Source organism: Anomaloglossus baeobatrachus, chromosome 3, assembly GCF_048569485.1.
Source record: "Anomaloglossus baeobatrachus isolate aAnoBae1 chromosome 3, aAnoBae1.hap1, whole genome shotgun sequence".
Taxonomy (NCBI): Eukaryota; Metazoa; Chordata; class Amphibia; order Anura; family Aromobatidae; genus Anomaloglossus; species Anomaloglossus baeobatrachus.
In genome coordinates this window covers 583,638,829-583,657,480 of record NC_134355.1, presented here as the reverse complement: position 1 = coordinate 583,657,480, position 18,652 = coordinate 583,638,829, and the positions used below count along the sequence as shown (strand labels likewise).

Here is an 18,652-nt window from a genome sequence, read left to right as displayed (position 1 = left end):
CCGTATGGGCACTCCAGGCTATTTCAGCTGGCTTAGCAAAAGTGGATGCTATCATACATCCAGCAGTGCCGCAAGTGGCGCACCTTACCACGCAGATGTCGGCGTTTGCGTCTTACGCTATCAATGCGGTCCTAGAATCTACCAGTCGCACCTCAATGGCGTCCGCCAATTCGGTAGTTTTGCGCAGAGCCTTGTGGTTAAAGGACTGGAAAGCAGATGCTGGTTCCAAAAAATGTTTAACCAGTTTGCCTTTATCTAGAGATAGACTGTTTGGCGAGCCATTGGCTGATATCATTAAGCAGTCTAAGGGTAAAGACTCCTCTTTACCACAACCCAGAACAACCAAACCTCAGCAGAAAAAGTGGCAGCAGAGGTTTCAGTCCTTTCGAGGTTCGGGCAAGACAACATTTACCTCGTCCAAAGGGACTCAGAGGACGCAAAGAAACTCAGATTCGTGGCGGGCTCACACGCGCCCCAAGAAAGCAAATGGAGGTACCGCTTCCAAAGCGGCTACCTCATGACTTCCAGCCCCCTCCCTCCGCATCGCCGGTCGGGGGCAGGCTCTCCCGCTTTTCCGGCATTTGGATGTCACAGGTCAAAGACCGGTGGGTGACGGACATTTTGTCTCGCGGGTACAGAATCGAGTTCAATTCTCGTCCTCCAGCTCGGTTCTTCAGAACCTCCCCACATCCAGACCGAGCAGATGCTCTGCTGCAGGCGGTGGGCTCCCTAAGAGCGGAAGGAGTGGTGATCCCAGTCCCTCCTCAGGAACAAGGGCAAGGGTTTTACTCCAATCTCTTTGTGGTTCCAAAAAAGGACGGCTCGTTCCGTCCTGTTCTGGACCTAAAACGGCTCAACAAACATGTGCACGCCAGGAAGTTCCGGATGGAAACCCTGCGTTCTGTCATTGCCTCAATGTCCAGAGGAGACTTCCTTGCCTCAATAGACATCAAAGATGCTTATCTCCACGTGCCAATTGCTACAGAACATCAACGTTTTCTACGTTTTGTGATAGGAGACGACCATTTTCAGTTCGTAGCTCTGCCATTTGGTCTGGCAACAGCCCCACGGGTCTTCACCAAGGTCATGGCGGCGGTGGTAGCAGTCTTGCACTCTCAGGGACACTCGGTGATCCCTTACCTAGACGATTTATTGGTCAAAGCTCCCTCTCAAGAGGCATGTCAGCACAGCCTGAATGCTACGCTGGAGACCCTACAGTCTTTCGGATGGATCATCAACTTTCCAAAGTCGATCCTATCACCGACTCAATCACTAACGTATCTTGGCATGGAGTTTCATACTCTAGCAGCGATAGTGAAGCTTCCGCTAAACAAGCAGCGGTCACTACAGACAGGGGTGCAATCTCTTCTGCAGGGCCAGTTGCATCCCTTGCGGCGCCTCATGCATTTCCTAGGGAAGATGGTGGCAGCCATGGAAGCAGTTCCCTTTGCGCAGTTTCATCTGCGCCCACTTCAATGGGACATTCTCCGCCAATGGGACGGGAAGTCAACGTCCCTGGACAGGAAAGTCTCGCTTTCCCAGACGGCCAAGGACTCCCTACAATGGTGGCTCCTTCCCACCTCATTGTCTCAGGGAAGATCCTTCCTGCCCCCATCCTGGGCAGTAGTCACGACAGATGCGAGTCTGTCAGGGTGGGGAGCAGTATTTCTCCACCACAGGGCTCAGGGGACGTGGACTCCGCAGGAGTCCACCCTTCAGATCAATGTTCTGGAGATCAGAGCAGTGTATCTTGCTCTACTGGCCTTCCAACAGTGGCTGGAAGGAAAGCAGATCCGAATCCAATCGGACAACTCCACAGCGGTGGCATACATCAACCACCAAGGAGGGACGCGCAGTCGGCAAGCCTTCCAAGAAGTCCGGCGCATTCTAATGTGGGTGGAGGACAGAGCATCCACCATATCCGCGGTTCACATCCCAGGCGTAGAAAACTGGGAAGCAGACTTCCTCAGTCGCCAGGGCATGGACGCAGGGGAATGGTCCCTTCACCCGGACGTGTTTCAGGAAATCTGTCGCCGCTGGGGAGTGCCGGACGTCGACCTAATGGCATCCCGGCACAACAACAAGGTCCCGGCATTCATGGCGAGGTCGCGCGATCAAAGAGCTCTGGCGGCAGACGCCTTGGTTCAAGATTGGTCGCAGTTTCAGCTCCCATACGTGTTTCCGCCTCTGGCGCTCTTACCCAGAGTGCTACGCAAGATCAGATCCGAGTGCAGCCGCATCATACTCGTCGCTCCCGACTGGCCGAGGAGGTCGTGGTATCCGGATCTGTGGCATCTCACGATCGGTCGACCGTGGTCACTGCCAGACCGACCAGACTTACTGTCCCAAGGGCCGTTTTTCCATCAGAATTCTGCGGCCCTGAACCTGACTGTGTGGCCATTGAGTCCTGGATCCTAGCATCTGCAGGATTATCTCAAGGAGTCGTTGCCACAATGAGACAAGCTAGAAAGTCGAATTCGGCTAAGATCTACCACAGAACGTGGAAGATTTTCTTATCCTGGTGCTCTGCTCAGGGAGTGTCTCCCTGGCCATTTGCATTGCCCAAGTTTCTTTCCTTCCTGCAATCGGGGTTAGAAAAGGGCTTGTCGCTCAGCTCCCTTAAAGGGCAAGTTTCGGCACTATCCGTGTTTTTTCAGAAGCGTCTAGCACGTCTTTCTAAGGTGCGCACGTTCCTGCAGGGGGTCTGTCATATTGTGCCCCCGTACAAGCGGCCGTTAGATCCATGGGATCTGAACAGGGTACTAGTTGCTCTCCAGAAGCCGCCCTTCGAGCCTCTGAAGGAAGTTTCCTTTTCTCGGCTGTCACAGAAAGTGGCGTTTCTTGTTGCGATCACATCGCTTCGGCGAGTGTCTGAGCTGGCAGCTCTGTCATCCAAGGCTCCCTTCCTGGTGTTCCACCAGGACAAGGTAGTGCTGCGCCCTATTCCGGAGTTTCTCCCTAAAGTCGTATCCTCTTTTCATCTTAATCAGGATATATCCTTGCCTTCGTTTTGTCCTCATCCGGTTCACCGGTATGAAAAGGACTTACGTTTGCTAGATCTGGTGAGAGCACTCAGAATCTACATTTCCCGCACGGCGCCCATGCGCCGTGCCGATGCACTTTTTGTCCTTGTCGCTGGTCCGCGCAAGGGGTTGCAGGCTTCTAAAGCCACCCTGGCTCGATGGATCAAAGAACCAATTCTAGAGGCCTACCGTTCTGCGGGGCTTCCGGTTCCTTCAGGGCTAAAAGCCCACTCAACCAGAGCCGTGGGTGCGTCCTGGGCATTACGTCACCAGGCTTCGGCTCAACAGGTGTGCCAGGCAGCTACCTGGTCCAGTCTGCACACTTTCACCAAGCATTATCAGGTGCATACCTATGCTTCGGCGGATGCCAGCTTAGGTAGAAGAGTCCTGCAGGCGGCAGTGACACCCCCGTAGGGGAGGGCTGTTTTGCAGCTCTAACATGAGGTATTTCTTTACCCACCCAGGGACAGCTTTTGGACGTCCCAATCGTCTGGGTCTCCCAATAGAGCGCTGAAGAAGAAGGGAATTTTGTTACTTACCGTAAATTCCTTTTCTTCTAGCTCTTATTGGGAGACCCAGCACCCGCCCTGTTGTCCTTCGGGATGTTTTTTTGTTGTTTGCGGGTACACATGTTGTTCATGTTGAACGGTTTTTCAGTTCTCCGATGTTATTCGGAGTTAATTTGTTTAAACCAGTTATTGGCTTCCTCCTTCTTGCTTTGGCACTAAAACTGGAGAACCCGTGATACCACGGGGGGGGTATAGCCAGAGGGGGAGGGGCCTTGCACTTTTAATGTAGTGCTTTGTGTGGCCTCCAGAGGGCAGTAGCTATACCCCAATCGTCTGGGTCTCCCAATAAGAGCTAGAAGAAAAGGAATTTACGGTAAGTAACAAAATTCCCTTCTTTTCTCTTTTCTGCAGGTATCGTCTATTTTCATCCCTCATCCTCTCCATCCCTGTGGGTACCACTCCCCAGGGTTGCAGAGGCTTGAGATGTCGGGCCCTCTTCCCCGTCCATTCCCGTGGTACCACTCCCAGGATTGCATGTGGGGCAGATCCTTCATGGGCACCCCTGTTCCACCCTGCGGTATTACCCCAAAGGGTGCACAGGGCCAAGCAGCAGGGACTGGACCTCCGCAGCGCCTCTGGATGTCTCATGGGGCCCGCATCGCTGCCTACACCTGCAGGGGGGCTACTACCCCCCACCCGGCGTCCGCATCCCTGCCTCTCCACTCGGCTTCCCTGGAGCCCGCAGCCCTACCATCATGGTGTGCGGTGCACGCAGGCACGTGTGCAGAGCGCTCTGCCTGCACACCGACCATCGCTGGAGCGGCGCCGCTGAGAACAGGTGGGACCGCCCTTCTCCTACCTTCTCCCCCTCGGCAGCTGCAAAATTTAGGCCCCGGTCTCGGCCTAGTCGCCCTGCGTCCCAGCCACGCCCCCCGCTGCAGCGCTATTGTCCACCGGCCGTTCCGCCCCCAACTCCGCCCACCGCTCAACCTCCAGGAATCACAGTGTGGGAGGTGGATGCCCTGTTTCGTGCTCTCACACGGCCCCTCCTCCTCCTTCAGCGTCCCTCGACATCTTTATCTGCCTCCGGGTCTGCTGAGGCTGCAGCGCGCTGGTGTTTTTCCTCCTGGTTCTGGTGTGACCTGGATTCCTCTCTCTGGACTGGTGGGCAGCACACAGGACCTGGGTAAGCACTGCTCCTACGGAGTCTGTCCTCACTAGGTAGCCCTCACTTTATTTTAGTGACCGTTTGGTCGCTCTCCTGTCTCCTGCCTAGCAGCCCCAGTGAGAGTACCATTGCACCTTCCCTAATCCTAGGTCCGCCAGATCCAAGCAGGCCCCCTTTGCCTTGTTTTTTGCGTGCTCCGCCTGCAAAACTAAATACCCCCTAGACCAGGACGTCCCGCTATGCTCCGGCTGTTCTGTGGACCCGCAGCCTCCGTAGGTCTCCTCTGCTGACACCTCAGATGCTGCCGCCGCAGCTTCAGATCCTGCAGGGTCCTGCGTCCTGCCCCCTCCCGACTGGTTGGCGTCCCTGTCGCAGTCCGTAGACTCCCTCATTGAGGCTTCTCGGACCATCGCGCAAGCGCTGCGCCTTTTGCCAACGCTCGGCCATACCTCCTCAGGCCTAGCGCAATCTCCTCAAGAGGAGGTGAGCCCCGTTCCTAGGACCTCATCTACTGCTCAGAAGCGGACCCGCCAGGTCTCGTCTTCAGCGTCCTCCCAGGCTTCACCCTCATCCCCCGGTCCATACTACCACTCCTCCCGGGAGTCCTCTGACCTCTCTGGGGATGACTCAGATGCGGCGCCTCTGCTGGATTCCGAGCAGGCAGCTGATGTTCGGCGCATGGTGAATAGCCTGGTAGAAGCGGTGAATCAGACTCTAAAGATACAGGTGGACCCCGTATCCTCTCAGAACACTCAGGTCTCCTTTAAGCAGACGAAGCGGGCCCATAACACATTCATTGGACATCCAGAGTTCGCTAAGTTACTGCGCAATCACAGGCGACAACCGGACAGGGCATTTACCAGTGGTAAGTCCATTAATTTACAATATCCTTTCCCTGAAGGGCTCCGAAAAGAATGGGCAGGCTCCCCCGTGGTTGACCCTCCAGTGTCCCGCCTGTCTTCTCACTCAGTCCTACCTCTCCCTAACGGTACGTCTCTCAAGGACTCCACGGACCGGACTCCATTGACAGGTTGGCCCATTCTGCTTTCGAGGCAGCTGGCGCATCCCTTTCTCCGGCCTTTGCCTCGTTTTGGGTTGCAAAGGCGCTGATGTCATGGGCGGGCACTCTACGCAGCGGGCTCCGTGCCTTCTCTGCCGATCCGGAACTGGTGAACATCTCTTCGCAGATTACACTTGCAGGTGAGTACCTTCTCAACGCAGCCCTGGCGTCTGCCAAGTGCGCAACCCAGGCCTCTAGCAACAGTGTGGCCATCCGTCGAGCCCTCTGGCTCAGGACCTGGAATGCGGATGCGGCCTCTAAAAAGTCACTGACTTCCCTTCCGTTCTTAGGTGAACGTCTTTACGGAGATAGACTTGACCAGCTGATCTCTGAGGCTACGGGAGGAAAGAGTACCTCTCTTCCCCAATTTTGCCCCATACGCGTCCAGAATCGTCGTCCCACCACTCGGTTTCAGTCCTTTCGCAGATTCAACTCCCCACCTTAACCTTAAGACTCGCTCCCCTCAGAGGGACAGGAAAGCTCAAGACCAATCGCTCTTGGCGTTCACGTCCCCACCAGTCCACGAAGTCCGCCCCCAGGTACCAACGCCGCTCCTCCAAGTGACTCGTGGTCTGCGCGCAGCAGCGCCAGACTCGTGGGGGGGCGCCTGTCTCGGTTCCAGCACGTCTGGCTCCCCTTAACCACAGATGCCTGTGTCAGAGAGATCATCGTCTCAGGTTACAAAATAGAGTTCGATTCAATGCCACCGAGACGTTTTTTCCAATTTCGCCCTCCCGAGTCTCCCGCACGTGCTCGTGCGTTCTTTTTCTCCATAGAGTCCCTCCTTAAAGCCGGAGTCGTGGTACCAGTCCCTCCCTCAGAATGCTTCAAGGTGTTTTATTCCAACCTCTTTGTGGTCCCCAAGAAGGACCGCTCGGTCCACCCCGTCCTCGACCTGAAAGCTTCTCAACAGATCGGTGAGGCCTCGAGCATTTCGCATGAAGTCTCTCCGCTCTGTGATCACGTCCATGGAAGTCGGCGAATTCCTGGCGTCGCTGGACATTCAAGATGCCTATCTTCACTTTCCAATAGCCCATTTCCACCAACAGTTCCTCCGCTTTGCGATAGCAGAGGATCACTTCCAGTTCACGGCTCTACCCTTCGGCCTCGCTTCAGCCCCCAGAGTGTTTACGAAGGTCATGGCGGCTGCCAAGTCCATCCTATACTCCAGAGGTTTTATGGTCATTCCATACTTGGACGACATGTTGGTCAAAGGTTCTTCCTTTGAGGACTGTCGGCTTGGTGTTCAGATCACTATCGACACCCTGTCGCGGCTGGGGAGGTTGATCAATCGGAAGAAGTCTTCTCTGACCCCGGCCCGGCGGATCACCTTTTTAGGCATGGTATTCGATACCATCCAAGGTCGGGTATTCCTCACACAAGAGAAGATCTCTTCCCTGCACCGAGGCCTCCGTACTCTCGGCCATCCGCGCCCGGTCTCCATCAGGTTTGGTATGCGAGTCCTCGGTCAGATGATGGCGGCAATAGAGGCGGTACCCTTTGCCCAGTTTCATTTTCGGCCTCTCCAGCTGGCATTGCCGAAGAAGTGGGACAAATCTCCCTTTTCTCTGGACCGCAGATTCTGTCTATCGCCGGAGACCCGCCACTCACTTCGTTGGCGGACCAGTCTTCGCAACCTCTCGCTAGGAAGGTCCTTTCTTTCGCTCCACTGGAAGATAGTGACCACCGACGCCAGTCTCCATGGCTGGGGTGCGGTATTCCAGCGGCACACAGCACAAGGCCGATGGACACCTCAAGAGAGTCGTCTCCCTATCAACATTCTGGAGATCAGAGCCATCCGGCCAGCCTTGCAACAGTTTCAACACCTAGTGCAGGGTTGACCAGTCAGGATCCAGTCGGACAATGCCACGACGGTGGCGTACATCAACCACAAGGGAGGCACAAGGAGTGTCGCGGCGATGAGAGAGGTCAAGAAGATCTTGCACTGGGCCGAGTCTCATCACTCCCTGATCTCGGCAGTACACATCCCCGGCGTGGACAATTGGGCAGCCGATTACCTCAGCAGGGAAGGCCTCGCTTCAGGCGAATGGTCCCTCAACATGTACGTCTTCAACCAGATCTGCAGCAGATGGGGGACTCCGGATGTGGACCTGATGGCCTCCCGATTCAACTGTCAAGTGCCACGGTTCATCGCGTGGTACCGCGACCACCTGGCGCTAGGGGTCGACGCCCTCACCCTGTCGTGGAGCCAGTTCAGGCTCCCAAACATCTTCCCACCACTTCCTCTGATCCCGAAGGTTCTCAAGAAGATCAAGGCGGAAGGAATCCCAGTCATTCTGGTGGCTCCAGAGTGGCCCAGACGAGCATGGTTCGCGGAACTCGCTCAGCTCCTCGCAGACGCCCCGTGGCGCCTTCCAGACCGTCCAGATCTTCTGTGGCAGGGCCCTCTATTCCACCAGGGCTCAGAAGTCCTTAATTTGATGGCCTGGCTATTGAATTCTGGGTACTAGCTCAGGCAGGCTTTTCATCAAGGGTGATACAGACGATGATTAAGGCCAGGAAACCATCTTCTTCGAGAATCTACTACCGCACGTGGAGAGTTTTTTCCTTCGGTGGTGTGAGGAGCACAACATCTCTTCTCCTCTCCCCTCCCTTCTTTCATTGCTGGCATTCTTGCAGTCAGGTCTGGATGTGGGTCTCTCGCTCGCCACGCTTAAAAGCCAAGTGTCTATTCTGTTTCAGAGGCCTCTCGCGTCTCGCCCGCAGATCAAGACCTTCATCCAGGGAGTTGCCCATCTAGCTCCGCCATATCGCCGTCCACTATAACCGTGGGACCTTAATCTGGTGCTGGGCTTGCTTCAAGGTCCTCCATTTGAACCTTTGTGAGATGTTTCCCTTTCTCTCCTGTCTTGGAAAGTGGTGTTCCTCGTTGCCATCACCTCTATACGAAGAACGTCAGACCTGGCAGCTCTCTCTTGTCGTTCCCCCTTTTTGGTCTTCCACCAGGACAAGGTGGTGCTCCGGCCGGATCCCTCCTTTCTGCCCAAGGTGGTCTCGCCGTTCCATCTAAATGAGGAGATTGTACTTCCGTCCTTCTGTCCTGGTCCTTCTCACAGCCTGGAAAGGGCCTTGCACACTTTGGACCTGGTGCGATCCCTCAGAATTTGTCTCCAGAACCGCGCCTTTCCGTAAGACGGACGGCCTGTTCATCCTTCCGGTCCCAAGAGGGGCATGCCGGCGTCCAAGGCCACGATTGCCAGATGGATCTGTTCTGCTATATCTGAGGCCTATCGGATAAAAGACAGATCTCTGCCGTGGGGAGTAAAGGCGCACTCTACCCGTGCAGTGAGAGCCTCTTGGGCGATTAGGCATCAGGCGTCGGCCGACCAGGTCTGCAGGGCCGCCACCGGGTCTAGTCTGCATACCTTTGCTAGGTTCTACCATGTTCACACCCAACTATCGGCAGATGCCAATCTTGGGAGGAAGGTTTTGCAGGTGGCAGTAGCACACCTGTAACAAGGTAAGTGCATTCAGGTCTTGGGCAAGCCCGCCGGGGGAGGCCATTTCTACCTATCTGCGGTGCTTGCCTATTCCCACCCAGGATCTGCTTTTGGATGTCCCACGGTCCTGTGTCCGCCAATGAAACGAAAGAGAAAGAAGGATTTTTGTGTACTCACCGTAAAATCTCTTTCTCTGAGTCTTCATTGGGTGACACAGCGCCCACCCTGCTTGTTTTTTGGTTAGTTGTTTTATTACATATTGCCTGCCTATTTCAGTGGTCCATGTTCCCAGGCCACTTGTCGCACGGCTACTTTGTTATAGTTATTACCTTGACTTATGTATGGTTGTTTTAGTACTCCTCCTACTGCTTGTACACTAAACTGATCTAAGTCCGCCTCCGGCTCAGGGTGTATGCTGCTAGGGAGGAGCTAACTTTTTTGTCTACTTAGTGTCAGCCTCCTAGTGACAGCAGCATAACCCACGGTCCTGTGTCCCCCAATGAAGACTTATAGAAAGAGATTTTTGAGTACACAAAAATCCTTCTTTTGCAGAATGGTAAAAGGTTTGTACAGTATTAGAGAAAAATATATTCTTAAAAAAGAAAAAAAGGCACTTGTCCACAGGTTGTATGTGATATTTCATGGCACTCGTCTGAGCGGAGTGCAGACCACCACCGATGTCACTGTATTCGTGGCTTATTCTAAGCATGGAGCCTTCATTTTTAGAACTACATAACACTTCTACTGTTCCTGTGTCTTCTTCTTCATAGACCAGAAAGAGTGTGAAAGTTTTACTTGAAAGTTTCAATATGAATGACTGCTCTATAGAAGATCTGGGATTAGACTTCACACTACCAGGATTTCCCAATATTGAGTTGAAGAGGAGTGGGAAGTATGAGCCCGTCACCATTCACAATCTGGACGAATATGTACAGGTAAGTGAAATAGACCTTGAGGAAATGGGACCATCAGAGGTAAAGTCAGTACTATGTAATATATATGGCCGACATTTCATTCTGCTAATCTGTAGCCCTATTGCCTGTGAATTTCACAAGCATTAACTCTCAGTCACTTATGGGCAATGTTTCATCAAGTCAGTCTAGCCATATACAGTGTTTCTTCTTTATTAGGCTGTGTACACGCACCGAGTATTTGGTGCAGAAATGGAATAGAACTCTCCGGCCCCCGGTTTGCACAAACCAGCTGATGACTGCGCACACCATGTTCAGTCAGTGTATGAGCAGCATTATATCAGGCGTATTTGGGGGGTTTATTTTTTATGCATAGTGGAAAATTGTAATCCTTACTGTAACTTCATGATCAGTTCTGCCTCTTCTGTAGTCAAATACATCATTACTAGCAAAAAAATCCATCTGCATTTTCAACATAATGCAGTGATAATATGTACAACTGAAGTGCCATTCAGGCCCCTTTCACATGTTCGTGAAAAACATTTGTGTTTTGCACGGCCATGTTGAAAGTGCGTATGGCCCATTCGTTTGCCGTGATTTTAGCACACGTGTGCTGTCCCTGTGCTATCCATGACATCCAGATAGCACATGGACAGCATGAACTTCTGTACTTACATGTCCATGGTGTTGCTGTCTCCGGCACTGCTGTCTCCAGCTGCTTCCAAGTCCGCGGTGCAGTGAATAGGCAATGATTTTAATTAGTAGGACACAGAAGCAAGTTACAGCAGTGCCGAAGACTGCAGCGCTGGAGACAGATGAGTAGAGAAAATAATTTTAAAGACAGGCGTTTTCTCCAGTACGTGTCACACTGATGTCACATGGGTCATATGTGTGTCATAAGAGCTGTCAGAGAAAAACAGACTTGTCTCCGTGCGGAACATATGGACACGCGTGTTCTCCATACAGACATATGGTCCTAGTGAAAACACTGATGTGTGTGTAGACCCATTGATATTAGTGGGTCTTCGTATGTCCGTGTCTCTGGTACGTATGAAAACGGATGTCATACATATCGGAATCACTGACTTGTGAGGGGGGCCTTACAGTGTTCACTGTGTACCTACAAAGCTACCGGCAGGTTTTTGGCTTCATATGCCTATACAGTGTCTTATGTCTATACATTTGGAAATCTTTCTGTGCATGCTACGTGTGATGTGTGCATGTTCCCGTAAAGCAGTGTTTCCCAAACTCCAGTGCACATGTGTAGAGATGAGCCCAGTGCACATGTGTAGAGATGAACCCCTAGTGTTCGAGTTCGGTTCGGTTCGTCGAACGGCAGGTGTGTTCGTCGAACGTTCGACGAACACCTTCGAACCCCATTGAAAATAATGGCAGGCAAACACAAACACATAGAAACACCTAGAAAACACCTTCTAAGGTGTCCAAAAGGTGACAAACAACTCACAAGACACCACAAACACATGGAAAAGTGACAAGTACATATACTCATGCTGAAAGAAAAGAGCTGGGCGCGTAAAAGGAGGAGGAGACACAGATATAGGAGTATCTCCAAATGAACATCAATGCCATGACTGTGCAACTGGAGCCTTGCTCATTTTGGGCTTCCAATCTGGAAAAATGGCCTGAGCTTGCCACTAAAGGCCCCGTCACACGCTGCGACATCGCTAGCGATCTCGTTAGCCATGTGACATGCCCAGATCGTTGTTACGATTTGCCGAGATCGCACATAGGTCGTTTAGTAGCGGTCACACGTACACATCTCACAAACGACGCTACATTGTTCAGCAATATATTGTTTGACCAAGGCGGTCGTGTGGCTGTTGTTCGTCGTTAGCAGGGTGTCAAACGTAGCAATATGTCTGCTGCGTTCCAAACGACGAACAATATTTTGAAACTGAACGATGTGTCAATGATCAACGATTTTCACCCTATTTGCGACTGTTCGGAGTCGCACGTAGGTGTCACATGCAACAACGTCGCTAACGATGACGGAAGTGCATCACGAAAACATATCGTCAGATAAATCGTAGCGTGTGACGAGGCCTTTACGCTTGGAGATCTTGTCATGTCCCGCAGCCAGCGTTCTCTCGGAACGTGTCTTCAGTGCTGCTGGGGGTGTGCTGACAGATAAGCGCACACGTGTCTGTCCAGTGACAATGTGGACAGACTAACGTTCATCAAGATGAACAAATCATGGATCCGCAAGGACTTTTCTACCCGTGTCATCCTGGGGAGACGGAAGGTTTGTGTATTTTTGAATGTGCTTCATGCAAATCAACATTTTAAGTCTGCAACTGTGGGACAATTGATGCCACTTAAGTAGTGTCTGTGGCCAAATTTTTGGAAAACATGGAGACTCTTGTTATAGTCCCCTTGCTGTGTTTTACATGATTTTAGAAGGGCATGACAGGCCTAAAGCGGGCTTTACACGCTGCGATATCGGTCTCGATATTTCTAGCATGAGACCCGCCCCCATCATTTGTGCAAGACGGGCATATCGCTGCCCGTCGTGCACAAAATCGCGCACCCCCATCACACGTACTTACCTGCCCTGCGACGTCGCTGTGACCGGCGAACCGCCTCCTTTCTAAGGGGGTGGTCCGTTCGGCGTCACAGCGACGTCACTAAGCGGCCGACCAATGAAAGCGGAGGGGCGGAGATGAGCGGGACGAACATCCTGCCCACCTCCTTCCTTCCGCATTGCGGCCGGCGGCAGGTAAGGAGATGTTCCTCGTTCCTGCGGCATCACACGTAGCGATGTGTGCTGCCGCAGGAACGAGGATCAACTTCGCCCCAGCGACAGCAGCGATAATTGGGAGAGGACCCCCATGTCAACGAGGAGTGATTTTGGACGTTTTTGCAACGATCCAAAATTGCTCCTAGTAGTCACACACAACGAGATCGCTACAGCGGCCGGATGTACGTCACAAATTCCGTGACCCCAACGAGATCGCTGTAGCGAAATCGTAGCGTGTAAAGCCACCCTAAGAGGTTGACTTTCAGCATCTGCAAGCTGTTGGCTACAGAAATGCTGCCTTTCCGCCCGGTGGACACCGGGGATTTTCGAGACCTTATGTCCATCGCAGTGCCCCAAGAGCAGATGCCCAGTCGCCACTACTTTTCCAAGAAAGGTGTGCCTGCGCTACACCAACATGTGGCACACAACATCACCGCTTCCTTGAGAAACTCTGTGTGTGACAGGGTGCATTTCACCACAGATTCTTGGAACAGTAAGCATGGACAGAGGCGTTACATGTCGCTGACTGGGCACTCGGTAACTATGGTGAGATATGGAGAAGGGTCTGCTTTACAAGTCTTGCCGTCCCCACGAGTTGTGTGTCAATCCTTCCTCTGTATGTAGAAGTTCCACCACTGCTTCTGCCTCCTCAACCTCGTCTCGGTCCTCCACCTCCGCCCAAATCCTGTCTGGTAAGGCCACCCGCGTTGCAACTGTGCACAAGGAATCCCGCACACCTCCTTACTATGCTGGCAGCAGAGCTCAATGGCATCAGGTGGTCGACTCTTTACTTTGAAATGTATGGGAAATGTGAGTCACACCGCTGAGGAGTTGTGGATGGTTAGCTCTGGAGACCTATTTTCATCAATGGTTGTCTCCACTCAACCTGCAGCCAGGGAAGGCCGTGTGCGACAATGCTGCAAACCTGGGTGTGGCCCTTCGCTGTGACAATGTGATACGTGGACTTGTTCCTCCTGGATGCGCAAGACACATGAGCGCCTTCTTGCTGCACTACCTACAACATGACCCTCGGATTGTCAGAATTAGAAGTAATGCTGACTACTGGGTTGCCACACTCTTAGATCCCCGGTGTAAGACAAAATTTGGCGAAATAATTCCTGCCATAGAAAGTGATGCACGTATTGCAGGAGTATCAGCAGAAGCTGGTACGCAATCTTACATTTCTAACTTGCCAACCATGGGACTGTGGAGTCATCATCACTCAAAGCGTACCAGCCACACCGTACCTGGTGGTAACAGCAATTTTATGGAATCGTTTTATGAATTTTTTTACACCATCCTTTGCAAGGCTAGAAGACACAAGAAGTCTGACACATAGTCAGTGCCTGGAGAGGATGATACAGGAGTGAAGTGAGCAAGTGAGCATCGATGTCATGACTGTGCAACTGGAGCCTTGCTCATTTTGGGCTTCCAATGAGGAAAAATGGCCTGAGCTCACACTTACGCCTTGGAGATCTTGTTGTGTCCAGCTGCCAGCGTTGTCTCTGAATGTGTCTTCAGTGCTGCTGGGTGTGTGCTGACAGATAAGCGCTCGCGTCTGTCCAGTGACAATGTGGACAGACTGAGAGAAACTGTGGAATAAGAAGTGCAATAGGGTCTTACCCCAATATATACGGGGTTCTAAATGAGCAGTCCTACTCACCAAAAGGGTTTGTGAAAGTCACAACTCCTGTAAGTGCATGTAACTCCAAGCCACGGCAGCGGTCCCCACAATAGCAGATAACAGAGAGTAGTAAAGATGGGTTTCAAAGCCGCGCCAATGACCGACAGATCATGAAGGTTTCAGATTAATGTTGCTTCATGATCTGTCGGTCATTGGCGCAGCTTTGAAACCCATCTCTACTACTCTCTGTTAATGTGGACAGACTAACATTCATCAAGATGAACAAGTCATGGATCCGCAAGGACTTTTCTACCCCTGTGTCATCCTGGGGAGAGTAAAGGCTTGTAGATTTTTGAATGTGCTTCATGAAAATAACCATTTTAAGTTTGCAACTGTGGGAAAATTGATGCCACTTAATGGTGTCTGTGCCCAAATTTGGCAAAATAATTTCTGCCATAGAAAGGGACGCACGTATGCAGGAGTGTCAGGAGAACACTGTTTGTGATTGTGCTGTTACACAATCTTAGATCAGCTTTTTCACTAAACACCAGTGGTGCACAGAATGAATCTCACCGCTTTGTCATGACTAGGAGGAAATGCTCTTTCACTTGTCCACATCTGAGGGACCGAGGGCTGGCTGCTGTGCTGAGACGGCGTTGAGTAGGGTGTCCCTGCAGAGTTGCAAATTTGGTCATATACAAAATGAGTAGAAAAAGGACAGATGCTGGTGGAAATGGGAACAGGTGTGTTGGAAAGGGAAAAAAAAGTTTGTGTCCGTGGGGTTGGTGGTAAACCAACAGTAAAGCGGGCTTTCCACACAGCGACATCGCTAGTGATGTCGCTGGTGAAAGCACCCGCCCCCGTCGGTTGTGCGTCACGAGCAAATCGGTGCCCGTGGTGCACAACATCGCTAGGACCCGTCACACATACTTACCTGCTTAGCGACGTCGCTGTTGCCGGCGAACCGCCTCCTTTCTAAGCGGGCGGTTCGTTCGGCGTCACAGTGGCGTCACTAAGCGGGCGCCCAATAGAAGTGGAGATGAGCGGGCCGAACATCCCGCCCACCTCCTTCCTTCCTCATTGCGGGCGGCCGCAGGTACGGTGATGTTCCTCGTTCGTGCGGTGTCACACATAGCGATGTGTGCTGCCGCAGGAACAACGAACAATCTGCGTCCTGCAACGATAATCGGGATAGAACTACCTATCAACGATTAGGTGAGTAATTTTGATCGTTAACGGTCGTTCGTGCATTTCACATGCAACGACGTCGCTAACTAGGCCGGATGTGCGTCACGAATTCCGTGACCCCAACGACATCTCGTTAGCGATGTCGTTGCATGTAAAGCCCGCTTAACATCTGCTGAAGAAACAACATCTGTTACGAGGGGACTGGCAGATTAGGATAAGGTGGTATATGTCCCAATCGTCAGTCGGGGTCCACCGTCCTCACAGATGGAAAAGGAGATGCTGGCAACCCGAAGGTTAGACGGAGGATACAGAGCTGGGGGGCTCTGAAACTAATAGGAGCCTGACCCGAGTTAGACGACACTCGGATCAGGAGACTGCGAACCCTGTTAGCATTGCAGGGTCCACACACCCAGCCCAGGAACTACCTGTTAACAACACAGGGGCCCTGGGGTACGCTGTCTGTGTGTGTAGAGGGCACACCTGTGGACAGCATGCGCTGGAGCAGCAGCAGCCCAGTTAATGCCACTGGGCTGCACTAGCAGGACTGGTAGGACAGGAGCTCTCCGTAACCGTTACCAAGTGTGATGGCGTCCAGCACTGACGCCCTATCCCTGCCTACCTCTGTCCTAAAGCCGTAATGGGTTCAACACATGGAGGTCCATGTTGTCTCCAGCCCCTTTTATAACCTGGGTCCGCCCCAACCCAGGGTGGACCACAATGCACCTCCAGGAGCCAATAGCAAAGTGCCACGTCATCAGTGACATAACCAGCGGACTATCCAGAACCGCCACTTCACTGATGACCACATGGCAGCCACGCCCCAAACACCTCACCAGTCATCGTCTGACGAACAATGATGAGGTACCAAGTCATAGGGGCTGGCCTCTGCGAGCCAGTCCGGAGTGGCCACATCATCAGGACACCTGATGTCCTCTGGCCTATCAGGGCCTGCCACCTCACGGACATGGCCAGTGAGGTCCTTACCGGACCTAGCTTCTGATGCACTAAGTGCCTGAGCATGCTCAGTAGTCTGAACAACAGTCTCAGAAAACAGACTATCAATTTGAGCATGCTCAGTAGGCACAACACAGGACTTAGACACGGCACAGAGTCCAAGTACCTGTGCAAAGAGGCTTTTCGCAAGTGTGTGAGTATGCTCAGTAGCCCGAACTGAGGACTTAGCCTCAGGAATAGCACAGTCAGGCTGAGCATGCTCACTAGGCGAAACACTGGACTTAGGCTGTGGCTTGGGTAAATCAGCACACGCATGCGCACTAGCCGCCTCTCCACACTTAGACGTGGAGGAGGAAGCAGACAGCTGGACGACCCGAGGCACGGCCAAAAATGGCAGCCGACGCTTCAGCGCAACTGTAACCGCAGCAGGCTGCTTGCGGCTACGGCAGTACCGATTCGTAACACCATCTTCCAGCCAAAATAAGATGTCTACGTCTTCCCGTGGATAATCTGATATGATCCCTTTGTTACGGACACAACCATCTCTACCAAATGTAGATGAGGCACCAAAACAGGAGGTGCTTGAATTTCTTCAGCGCTCTATTGGGAGACCCAGACGATTGGGGTATAGCTACTGCCCTCTGGAGGCCACACAAAGCACTACATTAAAAGTGCAAGGCCCCTCCCCCTCTGGCTATACCCCCCCCGTGGTATCACGGGTTCTCCAGTTTTAGCTTTGTGTGCGAAGGAGGTCAGACATTCCATGCATAGCTCCACAGATTTTAGTCAGCAGTAGCTGCTGACTGTTTCGGATGGAAGAAAAGAGGACACATATAGTGTCCCCAGCATGCTCCCTTCTCACCCCTGGATGGTGTTGTAAGGTTGAGGTACCTATTGCTGGTACAGGGCTGGAGCCTGACATGCTGTTTTCCTTCCACATCCCCTTGTAGGGCTCTGTGGAAGTGGGATCCTGCCGGCCTCTCAGCTCTGATGCCGGGCTCCATCCACAGACCCATTAGAACCTGATGGAGACGGAGCAGGAGTACGATCAGGGACAGGCCCTGCATCATACAGGTACTCTGGGTCCCCGGCAGGCACAGACACACTCCGGGCTGGCTGGGTGTTGTAGTGCGCCGGGGACCGCAACGTGGAGTTGGTGTCCCTACAGATTACTGGGGGATTGTTTGTGTTTGGGAACGCAGCGCCGACCCCCTCTGGACCGGGCGGCGCTGCTGTGACTTGTGGTGCGCCGGGGATCCGCCGTCCGCGCTTTTACGGCGGCGGCGGTTATAAATTTAGTCCCCGGCTTTTTGGGCCTAGGACGCCGGCAGCTCCGTTTCGTTCCCGCCCCCACCCTGTCATTCAGGGTAGGGGAGAGACGCTGTTCGCTAGCAGCGACGAGGGCTGGAGCCTGATTTACATGCTCCAGCCCTCTCACTTGGCACAGAGGGAAGCAGGCTTCCCGCTCTTGGCCAGGAACGCCCAGGGCCCGCCCCCCTTCCTCTCTCGAGACGCCGGCAGCCATTACATGCATGCCTGGCTGGAGGAAGGACGCAAGGCTCTGGGAGACCTGGACTAGGGGCTATCTGGCGACCACACACCCGCTTTTTAAGCGGGCGGTAAGCGATTTTCTGTGCTGGTCCCTCTAGTGCCTCACTGTGTATCAGTGTACTGGGTACAGATATATAGATATTGTATTTCTTGCACTGTGAGGTGCGCTTCTGGCTGCATATCCCAGATCGCTCTGTGGAAGCAGCAACATGTCATCCTCAAAACGCAAGGCGGCCAAGGCAAAAAGGGCTGTGTATACTGCGTGTGCTGCATGTGGGGCTAATCTACCAGCAGGCTCCGATGACCCCCATTGTGTGCAATGCTCCGATCCGGTGCTGCTTCGCCAGCCGGAGTCAGGAGAGGTAGTGACCCAGGCTGAGACGCTTGTAAGTTCTGCCCCGGTGACAGGGACGGACTTTGCAGTTTTTGCAGATAATATGTCTGT

General features: G+C 52.8%; 1 protein-coding gene across 1 annotated transcript in view; it reads left to right on the top strand.

The window, feature by feature from the left end:
• Nucleotides 1-18,652, top strand: part of LOC142296903 (E3 ubiquitin-protein ligase TRIP12-like) — a 498,462-nt gene that overhangs the window by 436,731 nt on the left and 43,079 nt on the right. Inside the window, exon 34 of the mRNA XM_075341010.1 lies at nucleotides 9,992-10,156. Within this exon, the coding sequence (XP_075197125.1) occupies nucleotides 9,992-10,156 (165 nt within the window). The remainder of the gene's footprint in view (nucleotides 1-9,991; nucleotides 10,157-18,652) is intronic.